This window comes from Haemorhous mexicanus, chromosome 9 (genome assembly GCF_027477595.1).
Source record: "Haemorhous mexicanus isolate bHaeMex1 chromosome 9, bHaeMex1.pri, whole genome shotgun sequence".
Lineage (NCBI taxonomy): Eukaryota > Metazoa > Chordata > Aves > Passeriformes > Fringillidae > Haemorhous > Haemorhous mexicanus.
The window spans coordinates 27810261-27826828 of NC_082349.1; the positions used below are offsets into that span (position 1 = coordinate 27810261).

At 39.0% G+C, this 16568-nt stretch overlaps 1 protein-coding gene across 6 annotated transcripts in view; it reads left to right on the forward strand.

Moving 5' to 3' along the window:
• Positions 1 to 16568, forward strand: part of RALGPS2 (Ral GEF with PH domain and SH3 binding motif 2) — a 114913-nt gene that overhangs the window by 77189 nt on the left and 21156 nt on the right. For all 6 annotated transcript variants that reach the window (XM_059854626.1, XM_059854628.1, XM_059854627.1 and 3 more), the window contains exons 9-14: positions 801 to 938; positions 1820 to 1910; positions 4235 to 4302; positions 4956 to 5091; positions 5973 to 6124; positions 15585 to 15639. In XM_059854626.1, coding sequence (XP_059710609.1) covers positions 801 to 938; positions 1820 to 1910; positions 4235 to 4302; positions 4956 to 5091; positions 5973 to 6124; positions 15585 to 15639 — 640 coding nt within the window. The remainder of the gene's footprint in view (positions 1 to 800; positions 939 to 1819; positions 1911 to 4234; positions 4303 to 4955; positions 5092 to 5972; positions 6125 to 15584; positions 15640 to 16568) is intronic.

The following is a 16568-nucleotide window of genomic DNA, read 5'->3' on the forward strand; positions in this document are numbered from 1 at the left end:
TAAAATTATTTAAGTTTGTGTAATTTTTTAAATTGGGATATCTGTGAAAGATGCAAGGGATGCAGGCCAATTCCTTTGAACAGCAGAGTTGGTCAGGATATGCTTTGCTTAGTTGAGACAAACAGGTGAAGTTCAAGAAATGGAGTTGTGGTTGGAAATAAAATAAACATTTTATCTACAGCATTAGTGTGTAAGGAGGAGGATTTTTCTCTCTACATGATCAGGGGATTGAAGGAGCAGTGCAGGGGAAGAAGGCAGGCAGGGAATATGAATTGACTTACCTTAGAAGGCTCTTGGCTCTTTGAAGCTGTGGTTATTACAAACTGCAAGATTCATTCATTTCAGTCTGGTTGCCCATTTTATCTAAGTTAATGTTTCCCATGTTGCTGAGCTTGAGTTTTTATTCAGCTTGAAGTGTTTTGGGTATAATTTATCCTTCTATTGTTTTTTAATTGTTGCTTTGGAGGAAGGAAGTAGTAGATTTCCTAAACAATTAATTTTGATGGTGTATTTTGGTATTGTGTGTTTAGTATGCTTCATATTTGTCAAGAGAGTAGTAAATTGGTGCTGTTGAGAAGATGAGCTTTATGAGTACCTGTGCATGTCCTTGTACTTACTTTTAGATTTCTAAAATTATTTTCCAGGTAGATCCAAAATCCTATTCTGAGACAGTGCTTTTATCAACCTGCTTTAATGTTAGTGCAAGCAAAAATTCTTCACAAAATTCTTGATGACAGGTTTTTTTCCTGCTCAGTGAAAGACATTAAACAAAGAAACTTCTCATTCTAATCTCATTTCAGGTATTTATCTGTCAGACTTGACATATATTGACTCTGCCTACCCCTCAACAGCAAGCATTCTGGAAAGTGAGCAAAGAACAAATTTAATGAACAACATTCTTCGAATTATCTCAGATTTGCAGCAGTCGTGTGAATATGGTAAGCTAGTGTGTAAATATCAGAGTGTTAAAGAGAATAATTTAAAAGCTTTAATTTTTATCTGCTGTGATTCAATTTAAGTAAGGCTGGACCCCTGAGAATGGCATTAACACTCTCCCTCATCCTCTTAGCCCAGAAGTCTGGGTTTATTCTAGTATTGTAGACAGAGCATCAGGGTGAGGAGACAGAATAAAATTGCCTTTCTCTTGCATTGAGCAAACTGTAGTATATATTTTCTGATTATAAATGTGTAGTAGTACATCATACTCAAGAGTAGTTCTACTGGTATTTATAAGCTTGTATCCCTGTTTTCATAATTTTATGACTGAATTTTAAAAGTAGGATTTCTTTTGGAATAGTACTTTTACTAGAGATAATAAAATACATTCAGCTTGTCTTTTGGACATTTATAGTTCTGTCCATGTATCAGATAATGTATTTATTTCTTCAAAGGTGGTTTCCCTCACAGTCCTCTTCCCATTTTATTAAAGTCCTAATGCTGAGTTTGTGATGGTGGAATGTGAGTTAGCACAGGATTGTGGCTTCCTTGAAAGCTCAGTGTAAAGAGAATGTGGGCTGTGAAGGAGTCCTCAGACTCCATGTTCCAGTTCTGGGCCTTTGGTTTGGCCAAGGATGTTGTCTTACCTTTCCCTTATGTATGCTCTGATGAGCAGCTCTGGGGTTTGTGGGGGGGGGAGTGTCAGCTCAATGCATGAGAATTGCTATGAAGTTCTAAACTTTCAGTATCATTGGGGCCTGTAGTTTGTACCTCCATCTCACGTAAGAAGGCAAGAGATCTGAATCTGTTCAAATAGTTTCTCGAAAAAAACTTTGTTTACCAATGAGCGTCACAGTGTCAATGAATGCTGTCTGTTTTCCAGATATTCCTATGTTGCCTCATGTCCAAAAATACCTAAACTCAGTTCAGTACATAGAAGAACTACAAAAGTTTGTAGAAGATGACAATTACAAGTAAGTACAAAATGCTATAAACTGACCATAACTTATTACAATATTACTTCTTTAAATCAAAGCCTGTCACTTGTGAGATTGCACTTGCATTGGGGAATTGTATTATATTATGTGGGTGTCCCTGCCCATGGCAGGGAGCTGGAACTAGATGAGATTTAGGGTTCCTTCTGACCCCCACTATTCTGTGATTCTATGATGATGCACCTCAGACACAGCAGCTGTACGCAGCTGTGGTTCCAGCAGGATGTTGTGCTCAGGGCACTTTCCCACATGCTGAATGGCAGATCTGCTCCCTTTTCTGTGCCAGACTGCAATAGCCCTTGCTTCAGATGGGTTTGGTCTGCTGAGAAAGACTTTGTACACGTGGCTCACCTGTAACACTGTTCTGTCATTAAGAGGAATCCTGTGGTTGGAGATGGCTTAAGTCATTCTTCATCGGAACAAATCCATCTGTGCATCCAGTCCCAGGTTTTTACTGAGGGTGACTTAGAGCTTTCACTTGCAGATAATATTTAATTTTATACTTTCCTCTTTGATTAGGTTATAAAGTGTGAGTAAAATGTAAGCACTTGGTTTTTGAGAGGCAAGTTCTCTCCCTGTTCCTCCCAGCCTCCCACCCAAGGTTTTTATGTCCTTAATTAAAAGATTATTACTGTAATAAGTGATTTGGCATCCAGCAAAACTGGGGGAGGGAAATCTCAGGCAAGAGACAGGAACTGAGGATAGGAAACACCCTAAGGCAAATCTGTTGCCTATGAAGGAGGGTTTTGTTCATTGGCTGATGTGCTCGAGGAGGTTCCCCACCCATTCCCATCCTGCCCGCCCGGGAAGTTTGTCACCTCAGAGGGCTTGAATTGGTTGCTTGTGCAGCTCCCTTGGAATGGCAGGAGGGGGATGCACACTTCAGGAACAGCTGGGCTTTGCCATTTAATAGCCCTGACTTGGATTTACTGAAAGGCAGCAAATGGGGACCCTTCTGTTTATGTCAGAGAACAGCTAACGAGGACTCAGACCCGTGGCTTCTCTTCTCAGCTTTGTAAATTGTTCTCTTCATGTCCCTGAAGATCCAGCTTCACCTTTTTCCTGTCATGTTCTACAGCCTGATTTGGGAAGTGTCACTTGTCTGTCGCTGAAAGTAAAGCTCTGTGGTCAAACATTTGAAGGAAGGAAAAAAAAGGCTAACCCAAACCCAAGCTTCTTATCTGCAATGTCTCCTTAGGACACTGTATTCATGAATTCCACTCTCCATCTTCCTTCACCTTCATTGGGTAGGACTCACTAGCAGTGGGAATTTGATTTATGAAGGAGCTGCAGTCTCTTCAATCCATGTTTTGGTAGCAGGGCAATGACTGGAGACAATGGCACATAAATCAGAAGTGTGGCTGCTGTTCACAATGTCTGGTTTTGCACTGATGGGTTTTCTACATCTCCAGACTGAATGTTTTTATGGTCAAGGAGTGTGTTTGAAGAATTGTTCTTACTTAAAGTGGCTCTTCTACTTTTCATCCCCTAAGGTGTCTATTAGCAAAAAGGTTGAAGTTAGAGAACAGCAACTTCAATACATGGTTTTTCTTCGTAAATGATTTTATTTGAAAAAATTAGATTATAAAATTGTCATGAATCATTGCTATACTGTCTGGAATGGGAGGAGAGGAGCTGTCAAACTTTAAACTTTTTCTCCCCAAAATTAAATGGATGCTTTTTCAGTGTTAGTTTCAAAGATTTTAGTTCTGAAATCTGTGTGGACAAGATACACTTCATCTTCCTGGAGTTATCTGCCCCTATAGTCTGCCTTCTTTGTGGGCCTGCTGGAAATGGCATTACAAAGTTACAGAAGAAGCTTGAATTATGGCTGAAATCAAGTTTATAATGTATTTTCCAAAACACAGAAGAGGATTTTGGCTTCTGGGCCAGTAAAGACAAAAGGCTTGGTGCTTGGCACACTAGTGCACTTCATAAAAAAATTTAAAATATGAAGTGTTCCAAGAATAAATATTTTAGCCAAGGTAGGGGGAGAAGTTGTGTATTATTTTCAGTTTTATTTTTTCCAGGTTTTAGCTGGAGTAGCAGTTTCATGTGTTTGCTAGCCATCCCAGGGCACTTAAGGTCCTGGTGGTCTGTGTGAACCAAAGCAATAGGCAGGAAAAATCAAGTTTGGAAATAGTGTGTGCTAAAGATAACTCTGCACTGTTTGTATTACCTTCATAGTATTCCTTGCAATCAGGGAATCGGGCAGCTTGCAATCATAAATTTTAAAAATTCTTCTACATACATTCTTCTTTTTATTTCCTGATAAAGTAATTTTTAATGTTTCTTTAATGCAGACTTTCATTAAAGATAGAACCAGGGACCAGCACCCCCCACTCTGCTGCTTCCAGAGAAGATTTAGTAGGTAAATAATTAATAAATGTGAGAAGACTTGAGGTTGTCATGTGCATTATTTTAGAATTGCAGATGTGGAAAATATTTGCCTGAGGCTATAAAGAAGTGTGAAGTTTAAACACTGCATGTTTGTAATAAAAAGTCTAAAGGTGATCTGTAAAGAAGGAATTGAGTCATTTTTTTAGGTTCTTGTATGTATTGTGGTACTAAGTTGTTAATGTCATTTGGGGTGAAGAGCTATTAAATATTCATTCTTTGTTGTGTCTAGACAGAAGGGCCTTCATCTAAACTTTTCATGGCATGATATGCTTCCAAAAATGAACATTCTTCTTGATCAATGCCAAAAGTGGTTGAAGGCAGGAGTTTGAAAATGTAGAATCAGTGGGACGTGCCCAGTGCTGGTATAGTAAATGCAGCCACCTTTAGGACTTGCAAAATACTTCCACTGGATGGTCTATTTGAAAGAAATGTTTTTGGTTTTAATCCTGTGCAAAAATCCTGAAGTGCAGGGGGTTTAATTATCAATAGATCAATGAGCTTAATGAAGCTCTCTCTTATAAAGGGAGTTCAGGAAGTTTTGTGCAATTTTTCCATGATTTTCTGATAAGTGACCCTGACAGTAATTCTGAAATGACTTGGGAGTAATGTCTTTTGTCTTCCCAGGCTCTGAAGTCGGAGCATCTCCACAAAGTGGAAGGAAAAATGTTGCAGCTGAAGGAGCCTTGCTACCACCAACACCCCCTTCACCTCGGAACCTGATACCCCATGGACATAGGAAATGTCACAGTCTGGGATACAAGTCAGCATTTTGCCTAACCTAAAAATCCTGAGCTTTTTTTTTTTTTTTGAAGTGATGTGTCATCTTTCAATACAAAATCTTTGCTTGTAAAAAGTAGCATGACCTGTACACAGTACTTCACTTACAGAGCAATTTGTGGCTAGGGAGCAAGCTCAGAACAGTAATGCTGGTATCCCAACCAAAGAGAACTAATCAAAATAGGAAGGCTGAAGTTTTGATGATAAGACTAGTCAGTGAGTTAACCAGAATGGCTGTCTCTGAATGACAAAACTATCCCTTTTTAGTAACTCAATGCCACTGTAATTATTTCAAATTCAAAATTATATCACTGCTTGATTGGTATTTTTACAGGAAGACCTCCTTTATGGACTTTCTTTGTAGACTAACTCTGTTTAGTAATGGCTTCAGGCTTTTTCCATATAAGTGTACTTCTAATAATATCTTGATCATTATCTCATCATTTCCCTTGTCATGTCTTCAAAATGCAAGACTGTAGCTACTCAGTAATAAAAAACTTCTATTAAGTTTACCTTTAATGAGCTGGAATGCAACGCTGCAGTTCAATTACAGAAGTGTTACAGAAGACAAAAATAAGTGCTATAGAAGACAAAAATACAGTGCTATTGAAGATAAAAATAGCATAAGACATTGAAAGTAATTGTTAATGTACTCCTGACTTCATCTTTGTTACACGAGTTCCGTGCAGTTTTAAAACTGGCAATTCGTACCAGTAATTTAGGTAAATTAATTTACCAGTTTGTGCTTAATTACTTATGGCTTGGTCATGATTTAATTTGGCACACAGTCCTTCAGGATGTTAAAGCAACTCCTGGGAGGTATCAAAGGCGAGGTTGTAACGTCGTGTCCTCGTTGGTTTCTAGTTTCATCCACAAAATGAACACGGCGGAGTTTAAAAGCGCGACGTTCCCCAACGCAGGACCGCGGCACCTGCTGGATGACAGTGTCATGGAGCCCCACATCCCCTCCCGAGGGCAGGCTGAGAGCTCCACCCTGTCCAGTGGGATTTCAATAGGTAGGAGCTGCAAACACACTCAGGCACTGCCTGGGCTTTTCAGAAAGGTTTTAGCACACATAGCTGGTGATTGGGCCTGCAGCAGTGCTGTTCCAAATTACTGCTTCTGTTGTCAAACAAATCTGAGAAATGAAGGGGAAGGAGGGTGACTTTATCTACACACCATGAACTGAGAAATTATGAAAAAGACTTTTGTTTTGGTTTGTTGTTGTTGTTGTTTGGGTTTTTGGTTGTTTGTTTGTTTGTTTGTCCCTGTTAGTGATAACGGCTTCCAATACTCATCTTCCTCAATGGGGGTGGAAGTAAGTATGGGACATGATTTCCTATTATCTTCCCCTCCCCCCCCCCCAATCAATTCAAGTTTTATAATGGCATTTCTATTTAAAATTCCATATTGATTTGACAGTGTAAATTGCTGACAGTTTTAAGAGCATAATTTCTAAATGCTTCTGACTTTGACAGAAGATAGAAATCTAACTTTCAAATTCCTCAAAATGTCAGAGTCTACTAAATTTTGATAAATTATTTATTTTCATATATTCAGGGTGGTGCTTTTTTTTGAGAAGTTCTGCTTCCTGAGTTTCCTCTGTGAGAAGAACTCTTTTTTTCTGTTGCACGCAGATCTTTTAGGTGGAGGGAGGACAGGACACAATTGCCTCTAAAAACCACCTGTTTGCAGCCAGGGCTGACAAGTGGAACCTCTCACTGCAGTCCTTTTCCTCAGAATTATTTGTTTGATAGAATTCAATGGTGTTAAATTTTAATGCGTCTATGATGATGAAAGATCCTTGTAGTGCTACACATTTCTTTGGATAACTGAATATCAAAAGCAGTTTTGCTTTTTAGCCTTTGTGGAAGGAAACAAGGTCACAGATTGTCAGATGATGCTGCTTTCAGGAACTGTACCTGTATTTTCTTGAGAAGAAGGCCATATAGAGTTAGACCAAAGTAGCTGGTCTAAGTGAACCTGTTCACATCAGGCAGCTTCCACTATTTAATGTGCATTGCTTGTCTCTGTTCCCTGCAGGTTCTCTGCTGTGGCAAAGTTTTCCACTTCAAAGCCATCCATCAGGAATGGTGTTTCTCCTCAGCATCCAGGCAGTTTCCATTCCCAGGGTTTGCATGGTGCAGGAGAACCAAGCTTTTGTCACCATTGCTGAAATGTAGCATTGCCCTTTTCTCAGGGCAATGTTTTATGGATGTTTTCTACCTAAATTCCTAAGAAATTTTCTGCATTTGATCCTTTTTTTTTACTTCTGTGCCTCCATTAGAGCCTAGCAGGGAAGGTTTGCCAGAGCTGACAGGCAGTTTCTCATAAGGTACAATTGAGACCAGTCACCATTTTTATATTTTGGAGAATATAGGATTTTCCTACTTTGTCTCCTCTCTGAATTTTTCAGTTCTGTTCTCTAGCTCAAGCATGACCTGACAAGCTGGAACAAAATTGCCACTTTGGAAGACTTGTATAAATGACTTGTAAAACAGCAACCTTTGGCATTTTGTGCAAAATCAGCATTTGTTGTTAGAAATTCCCCTCTCCCATTCTCTTTCATCTCCAGCCTCCCCATACTGTTTTATCACAGTTTTGACAGTCCAGCAGTGGTGTTATTTTTGCTGGTCCCTGATGATGAAAATTTCAATGACAGAAAAGTTTGATAGAGGTGCTAGAAATACAAATGGAAGAAGAGGGTAGGTTCTGGAGGTTTGCAGTATCTATTACTGCAGAATTCTTGGAAATGTAAGTTGTCTGGCATCCTGTGCTGCTGCCTCAGCAGGATTTAAGGAAGTTGATTGAAGCTGCTGAGTTCCTCCATCATGTTTGAAGTAGTCTGTTTACTCAGGACTTGGAATTAGTACAGTCACTGCAGCAGAGAGGAGGTTTATGGTATTCTACAACACAGCTTCAAAAGACTGTCAGGAAAATGTCTCCTGAATGTGTGTACTGAAAGGAGTGTTATTCTTCACTTTGCCCATAAACGTGGATTTAAACTGTTGCTCTAGAAACTGGACTACCTTTTTTACATATAAGCCTATATAGGACTTTACTTTTTGGGTAAATGATCCTTCTTCAAAACATGGACAGAGTTTCTGCTATGTCAGCACCTTGAATGTGCCTTTAAAGACAGCTGTAATGCTGCTTTAAATCACTCCTGTGTTTTGAGGGCTCTGAGGTGATTAGACCTTTCCAGTCCTTTCATATTGGAGGATCTGATAGGATCTGCCTCTGTTAAATATCAAAACACCACCAGTGTAACAACACTGTCCACAGGAATCCATCAGCAAGTCTGTAACCTAAAGCACACATTGAAGTGGTGATGGACATTTTGGTTATGCCCTGCTGGGAAAGGCTGACAGTCCACTCTGGGTATGGTACAGAGCATGCCACAGTTTTTACACCCATGTCATTAAGCTTTCACAGATGAAGAATATACTAACTGGCTGGTTTTTATTGCAATGAATGATTCCTAAAGCAGTAGCAGTGCAGTAAGTGAGACAGGTACAGGTTTTGCTCAAAACAGGCTGATCTGTGATGTGATAGCCATGGTCAGAGAACTTTATCAGATTATTTTCTTAATTTCAGCTATTGGAGGCTGAGTGTGCCTCAACATTCAACTCATTCTGAAAACAAACTCAAAAATACTAAAGATAAAGCCTCTTTTATATTGGTTTCTTGTGCTTGGGTCAAAGCAGTTTTTGTTCCTAGAGCTGTGGGAAGGTGTTCCATAGCTGATGGTTATGTGTTATGCTGGAATCAGGGAGCTGTACCTCTGGTTCTGTTGCCATCCTCCTATATTATAAATAAGTGCTTGTTATCTGGGCAGAAGATTTTAAAAAGTGAGAAATCTTTTTCCAGCAGTGCCAGGGCTATCCTAATAAGAAGGAATAAACACTTGTCCAGTCCCATATACAGTGTTAGATGAGAAATGTTCTCTTGAATTCAGGAGTGTAAGAAGAGAAAGTAGTCTCTTTAAGTTTCAGGTATTTATAAAGTAGATGGCTATATTTGAGCTGGTTACTATTGGAACTCTTTATAATCACATACAGAATTGAAATCCTCAAGGATGTAATTCATCTCATTCTTAGCTGGGTGGCTAAAAAGAGGTTATATGGCTTGAGTCCTTAAAACCCCACTGTATTTCTGTTGATTGCAGACACTTTTGAGAGACAGCACAAGCATCGTGCTGAAAATGTCTGTTTTGTGCAGACAGCCCAGAATATGTGCTGCTTTTACTTTGCAGTAAAGGAAGTTCATTGAGAACCCCCACTCACTGCTATCAGCCAAGCCTAAAGCTACAACGTGGTTTTGTTCTTGGAGGGCTGTGTTTGGATGAGGTCACTGTTTTGGTGAGGTCACTGTGTACACTCTGCCCTCCTGAGGTGTGAGCATTGCTCTTGGCTGGCTTCAAGGAACCACCTGCACACTTGTACCACCTGTTCTCTTGCCTGTATTTGCCTCCTGTCACCTCCTCACCTAAAAGTAGGTTAAATTAAGATGATTTTACTAGATCCTGGTTCCACTCAGAAATACCGTGAAACTTCCTTTAATTCATAAGATATTTTTCTAAAGAATACACGGTTCTCTATTAATTCCTAATTTTCTTACATTTTCTAAGTATTTATTGTTAAAGTGTGCTCTTAAGTATCTTTGCAGGAATGTTCAGCTTGTTTCATTAATGTGTTCAGAAGCTTTGGATTTCCACCATTTCTTTCCCCCAATTTGGCTCTGCTATGTTACTGAATTTCTTAAGCTGAGTTTGTTTACAATGGCAAATTGTTCAGATAATTCCTAAGAAGTAAAGGGAGCTGTATAAAATAGGCCCTTCTTTTCATATACTGCTTCTGTGTGGCCTTTCTCCTCTTAGAGCATCTAACCTGAAGATGCAAAGTCATTTTACTAAGGAAGTTATTCTCTGAGAGTGCTGTCTCATGTATACCACTTCAAAACAGATGTCAAGGTATGAACACAGGAGCACTGCTGAAACTGAGATTGAAACTTGAGGTGTTTAAAAATTCAAAGGAAACAATAATGGGTTGTGTTTGTAGCAGTGTTGGATGGAAATTCTTTTTAAGCTATTTATTTTTCCCCACTTACTTTTCCTGATCTGCAATGATATGGGTGAAAGCTCTGGAAAAACTAGGACTCTTGAACATTTGCCTTTGTGTGTTGCAATCACTGGAGAATAACTTCAGCCTTTGTTCTAATGCAATTGGAGCAATTAATGTTGCAGAGTCAAAGAAAGGTATTCTAAATCAGTGTGAATTAATGTAAGAAAGTGCCTTTGTAAGAACAGTACATTTCCAAACCTAAACTGGCATGAAATACATATGAGGAATCAGCATTTTAATGAATTCCTGTATTAAGTCACCACCTTGAAGTTACTGAATTCTACAAGGGATTATATTTCTCTTTAAATAAATGAAGTATAGGTGTAGGTATACAGTGTGTGCATTTACTTTCAGGGGTCTTGGCAGCCTGTAGAGTAGGGAAGACCTTTACACAGCCAGTGTTTGTTTGATTCTTTAACCTGTACTGTGCTATTCAGGTAGGTAGGACTGAGTCATCAGATCAGATTTCAGGTAGGGTTTCAGGCAGAAGAAATATGTCAGGTTTATTTATATATTTTCTTTGTATGAGTGTATGGATGCCTGTCTTTTGCCTTAATAATGGATACCCAGTCTTGCTATTGTGAACTACTGCTTCTTTAGTGATAGGATAAATTAAGAAACTGTGTAATATTAGAGGTTAAAAATGCCAGGATTTGAGAGAAGATACAGTTTAGCACTCCAGTTCTGCCCCAAACTTTCTTGGTACTGTTTGCTCCAAGGCTCATTCTCTGGATGTGTTTACATCAATGTAGTTATACGACCCCCTGTTTCTGCCCATCTTTATCCATTTGGTTATTTGCTTTTGCTGATTTTTCACAATGAAACTCAGTGATGGTATTAAAAGTTTCTCTCAGTTCTCTCGTGTGATATTGCCAGAGTTCCTGCCATCTGCATTTGGTGAACTGGGGAGCCAGAGCTGAGCTGCTTAAACTGAACTAAAATAGTTAAATAGTCATGAACTACATATGAGGATTTGCAGTGTGGTTGTGAACTCACCAGAGCAGAGCTTTCAGGGCGTGGAGCCCATCTCTGTGGTGCTGTCTGGGCTGGGCTGTGCTGCAGCCATGGGTGTTCAGGCCTCTTGACCAGTTCTGTGTGGTAGAATTTTTCAGTTTTCATGGTAGAATTTCAAGCTGGGCCGGGTCCGTCCCCAGCTCTGGAAACATGGTGTAACCAGAGCCAAGAGAGTGTCGATGACAGATTTGGGAAGGGGAAAGAATTTTTAGTCTGAAGACTTTTTAAACTCTTTGGAGTTGGTTTGTTTATATTAACACCTGTTTAACTTTGGGGACTAACTTCTGCATAAAGAAAGCCTGTGTTAAGTGTTCAATACCCCCAGACTTGGGGCAGCGAGTGGGTGCCGTGACCAGGGGAGTGGATATGGGATAGCACAGGCATTCCCTATCCCATAACTGGGAACCTCATGCTGTTTGTCTGCCTGGAGCACAGACATCTCACTGACATCCATCTGCCTGTGCACATCTGCAGATGTGAGCAGAAAATTCACATCTGAGCAGAGCTGCAGTGCTGGGGCTCTGAAGACAATCCTGAGCCTTCTCAGGTAATCACCAGCACAGTTAGCAAAAAAGCCATCTTGCCAAATGCTGTTATTCCTAAGATAGGGAAAAAACCTTCATAAATATTTTATTTTATTTCAGCCCTGCATCAGAAGTTTATTAGCAATGAAGAAAACTAGGGAGATGGTGTTTTGTGTTAAGTGGCTTCTTACATAAAGCCAAAATTTGTTTAGAGCATTAGCTAACAGAAAGGGCTTATACAACCTAGGATTTGTTAAGTTTAACCTGAAGAACTTGCTTGAGGTTGTTGGAAAAACTCAAATATTGAGTACATACTTGAGAAGAATTTAAGAAGGTGATATATTTTTAGAGTACTGAATGAATGAAATATTTCCAGTTGAGGTGACACTCAAATAGTTCACTTAATATTTAAACAGAACTTGGCTAGACATCTGACTTTTATTAAGTTTAAAACAGCCCCTTTTACCTCTGTTTTGTTTTGGAAGGAGGGATTTTGTTTTGCTTTTCAGGAAAGCCGTGTTTTTTAGTATCAGAACTTGTGTCTAGCAAAGTATCTCCTAGAGAGTTTTAGAATCTAAAAAAATCCTGTTGGAGATGTTTTTATATGGATGTTAGAGGAATAGTCAAACACTAAAATTCAATCTTTTCTGGTTTTTGTTACAATTTTTACAACCCCTGTAGGCATCAATGTAAATGTTAAATCAATTGTTATGATGTTTTGTCCAATTTTTTTACAAATTGATGTTCCTTTTAAGTGTAATTGGTAATTGCTGTATAGATTTAACTTTTTAAGTGAAACTTTTGGTTTACAAAGCCCCCAAATTCGTGTAGGTTTTCTCATACTGTACCAAGGATTGTCACTTTGTGATAGGTGACATTTTAGCTCTTGATCTAGATTGCTTTGCATTTTTACAAAGCAACACTAGCTTTTAAATCTTTCTGTAGTGTACTTAGCACAGCAGTTGAATATAACTTTATTGGCAAAGCTGATACAGTTGCCATCAAAATGTCATTTCAGGTAGAATTTTAGTGTATCAGCCTACTTTAAATGCAAACAATAACTTCATAATACTGACTTATTAGAGAGTTTTAATTGTGTGGATCTATCACGTGGGCCTAAATTAAGTAGAGCTCTAGTCATATTAAATCTGTGCTTCTTGCTAATATAAAGCTAAATCTAAGCAGTAGTAAGAAAATAAATAAGATTCTAAGTATCCCTAATGCTTTCAGTGCTGGCTGAATGACTTGACAGAAATTGCTGCACCATTTTGCAGGACAGATTGCTCCAAGTAACCACAAAGAAAACTTCCATTATATGCGAGGAAAAGTATTTTCATGTTGGGGTTGAACTCTACCATCCTAATTGTCATTCCAACTGCTAAAAGGGTTTCAGCACCTTAAGGTCTTACTGTGAGAGATTGTACCACAAACAGCCTTCTTCAAAGACAGTCAGCTGGGAGGTCTTACCCAAAATGCCTGCCTAAAGTTGTCTCTGAATTGTTACATCTGATTCTGTCTCCTCATCCCCAAACCATGCTACTTATAAAGTAGAAAAAACTTCATGTATTGCCTTACAGAGAATGCAGCTGTGGTTTCATTAGGATGAAATAAATCACTGAGCTTTTCACTGTGATGGGAATTGTAGAATTTACTGAAAGTGACAGTTGTTTCTTCCAGGAAATGGTAAGGACTTTGCAATGACTTCTTCTGTAAGAGCAGGCTCCACCTGGATACGTTACTCCACTGGTTTCTCCTTTTTTTTCTGGGATAGTTCATGATTTACCTGGTAGTCTTTCTGTATAGAAGTGCCTGGAATAATGTGGAGCTCAACCCACACATGGAATAATGTGGAGCTCAACCCACACATTCTCTTTTCCACATTGCAAGTCAGGTGTAAATTGTGCTGAGCAGAACTTCTGATTATTTTTATGGCCACTCCTTTGCTCACCTGCCCTGTGTGGCACCTGAATGTTTGCTGATTGATTCAGTCTGAGAGGGTCACTTGAAGTGCCAGCACTTACTCAGCCATAGTTACTGGGTCTCTTTGGTCACTTGTCCCCACAGCTCAGAAGAAGTGTAACTCACAGGAGGAGTAACTGCTACTCCTCTGTGCCCAGTGCTACCTGCTGCTGTCACCCTCCCAGCAGCTGGCTGCTTAAGGATCAATGATCTGCAAATGGAAGCACTAAAAACTTAAAGACACTTCTAGAAAGTAATGCAAGTTACCTGCTGAATATTTTACCTCCCTGCTTGCAGCCCTTTATGCCTCCACTGTAACATCACTTCTGTATTTCATAGCTCTATCCACCACACAAATGGCTCTTATTGTAGTGTTGGTGTGACAAGTCAGGTTAAGACTTGCCTTTAGGAAAAATTCAGAATAAGCTGAGACCAAATGATCTGGTATCCCATAGAGATGGTGTTAATATGTGGATGTTGAGCTAAAGTTTGCAGAAGAGGCATCTCAGTTGAATTGGCTGGCAGATAAAGACTTGTATTTTCTCTTAAATTTTGCATAGAGGGAACTTGAGCCCATGCTGAGATTTTCATGGCTCTTGGCTGGAATTACCCCTGCTGTGTGTAAATCTTTATTGCCTCCATCTTTATTCTGTGTTTACTCAGTGAAGATCCAGACCTACTTTATACACATGATTTTTCAGAGCACCGCTTTTCCCTGCTGATTTTCTGTGTAAAATTCCAGGGAACTGGGTCCCATTTTCAGCCTCTGTTTCTTTGAGGGAACTCTTGAGTAAGGAGCATTGATTCAGATTTTTTGTTTGTTTGTTTTCTTGTGTATTTCAAAATAATTGTATTATTTTATTGCTTCCATTTTTATATGGGTGTTCAGGCAGCAGAGCAAGCAAGGTGGCAAGTTTGTTTACCAGAAGGTGGCTTCAAGCATTAACTGACATTGAATTGCACTGATATTTAGGCTTTGGGATTATCTGGAGCCAAAAATGTTGGTTTGAATTAGTGAACAAGGATAATGACTCCTGTGGGCAGCTGGACTGCTGTGAAAGGTGGAGAGCAGCAAGGCAACAGCTCGGAATTGTGAATAGAAGCTACTCATTTCTCTTAACAGCATATCTACTGATAATTATGTACTGATTTTTAACATTAGAGCCAACACTCACCTTGTATCTATATTTAAATGCTCATTTTCAGGCTGATGGGATGTAGTGGAATTTTTAGTGGAATAAACAAGACAGTAAAGTTACTGTCTTATGTATGGGACTGCCATAAGTGGATCCATCAGACATTTGGGGTTTGGGATTTTCCTCTATTTTCAGTGTTTAAAATAAAATGTTTCTGGATTAGTTTACAAAGCACAGAAGGAAATAATATTGTTGTGATCTGATAGAGTAAGTGGAACATAGCTTAAAAAAAATGTTTAAGGCTTCTCAAATCATGTGTTGGAGATTCAGCAATGAATTTGCACCTCTGTGTCATGACTGTGTGACTTGATAAGAAATTATTTAAATAAGTGACCTGTTTTTCTAAATGCAGACAAATCTGTGTTTAGGGTGTTCTTTATATTTTGAGAATAAGGTTCCCAATTTTTAGTGCTCATTTTCTTCAACTTCTTAATGTGGAACTAGACCCTGTCCCTTCAATCTCCATCTCAGTGTATGTGCAATTCCTGAAGCAAATCACAGTGTGTTCCTTGTAGTATTCTAATGAAGTATTTTTTTTTAATTTCATCTTAAATATTATGATATTCAGAATCTCAAATATTCTGATTTGTTTAGATTCAATTGACAGAGATGGTTTGTAGATGAAGAAATAATGTATCATCTGTTGTTATATTTCTCTAGGTAGCAGTGATGGTTCTGAACTCAGTGAAGAGACTTCCTGGCCAGCATTTGAAAGGTAAGAAAAACCTGTGTTTCTCTATTCACATTGTTACTTAGAGGCTCTCACTCAGTCCTGAAAATGATGCTTTTTTCGCTGAACTAGAGATCTTCTGCCTGTCAGAACACTAAAAAGCTGTAGTAAGTTCACTGGATCTGTTAAAGCAGCATAGCAACACCTTCTGCTCACTAATAGTTATTAGGGCTTTTACCTAATTGGGTGCTTACTCAGTGCACACATCCTTGAAGAGCTCAGCCAGAGAACCATTAGGCCCCAAAGGTTTTATGTATGTGGATATCACATGTGCTGTTTGTGTTTGTCTGATTTTCATTTTCACTTTCCCTGAGACAATTCATCTGTTCATAGTCCCTTTGCTCTCATCTCATTGACATTGTCACCTCTTTTGTCTTTCTCATCCTCTTTTCCCTTCACTGTTACACAACAATGCCCCTTGCTAATGGCTGACTTCATGGTCCAGAGTTAACAAGTTGTTCCTTTTCCAGCACCTGTGAGTGCTCAGGTGGCATTGACCACTTCAGCCCATTCCCATGTTGCATTTGAGAATGTGGAAAAAGACAAAGAGCTGTAGTTTAACCCAGAAAAAGGTGCAATATTCACCTTCCCACAGCTGAATAAGATGCATGATACAGTGCATTGCTTGCTTCTATAACACAGTTTCAGGTAATCCATCAGCTTCAGAGTTGCCATTGACTTTTTCTACCATGCTTTTACATTTTTCATAGGAATTTTTGTCAAAAAACTTTGTCTATTTAGTTGGGAGCTGTAGCCACAAACATTCTGATTGAACTCATTGAAGCATGAGTTCCATGTTAATTTTGGAAGAAGTCTTTGAAAATCTCTGTGCCAAAGGTGAACTCCTGGATGCCTCATGCCTTAAATATGAATACATACATGAGGAAAGGCCCTTAACAATTTCATCGGATAAC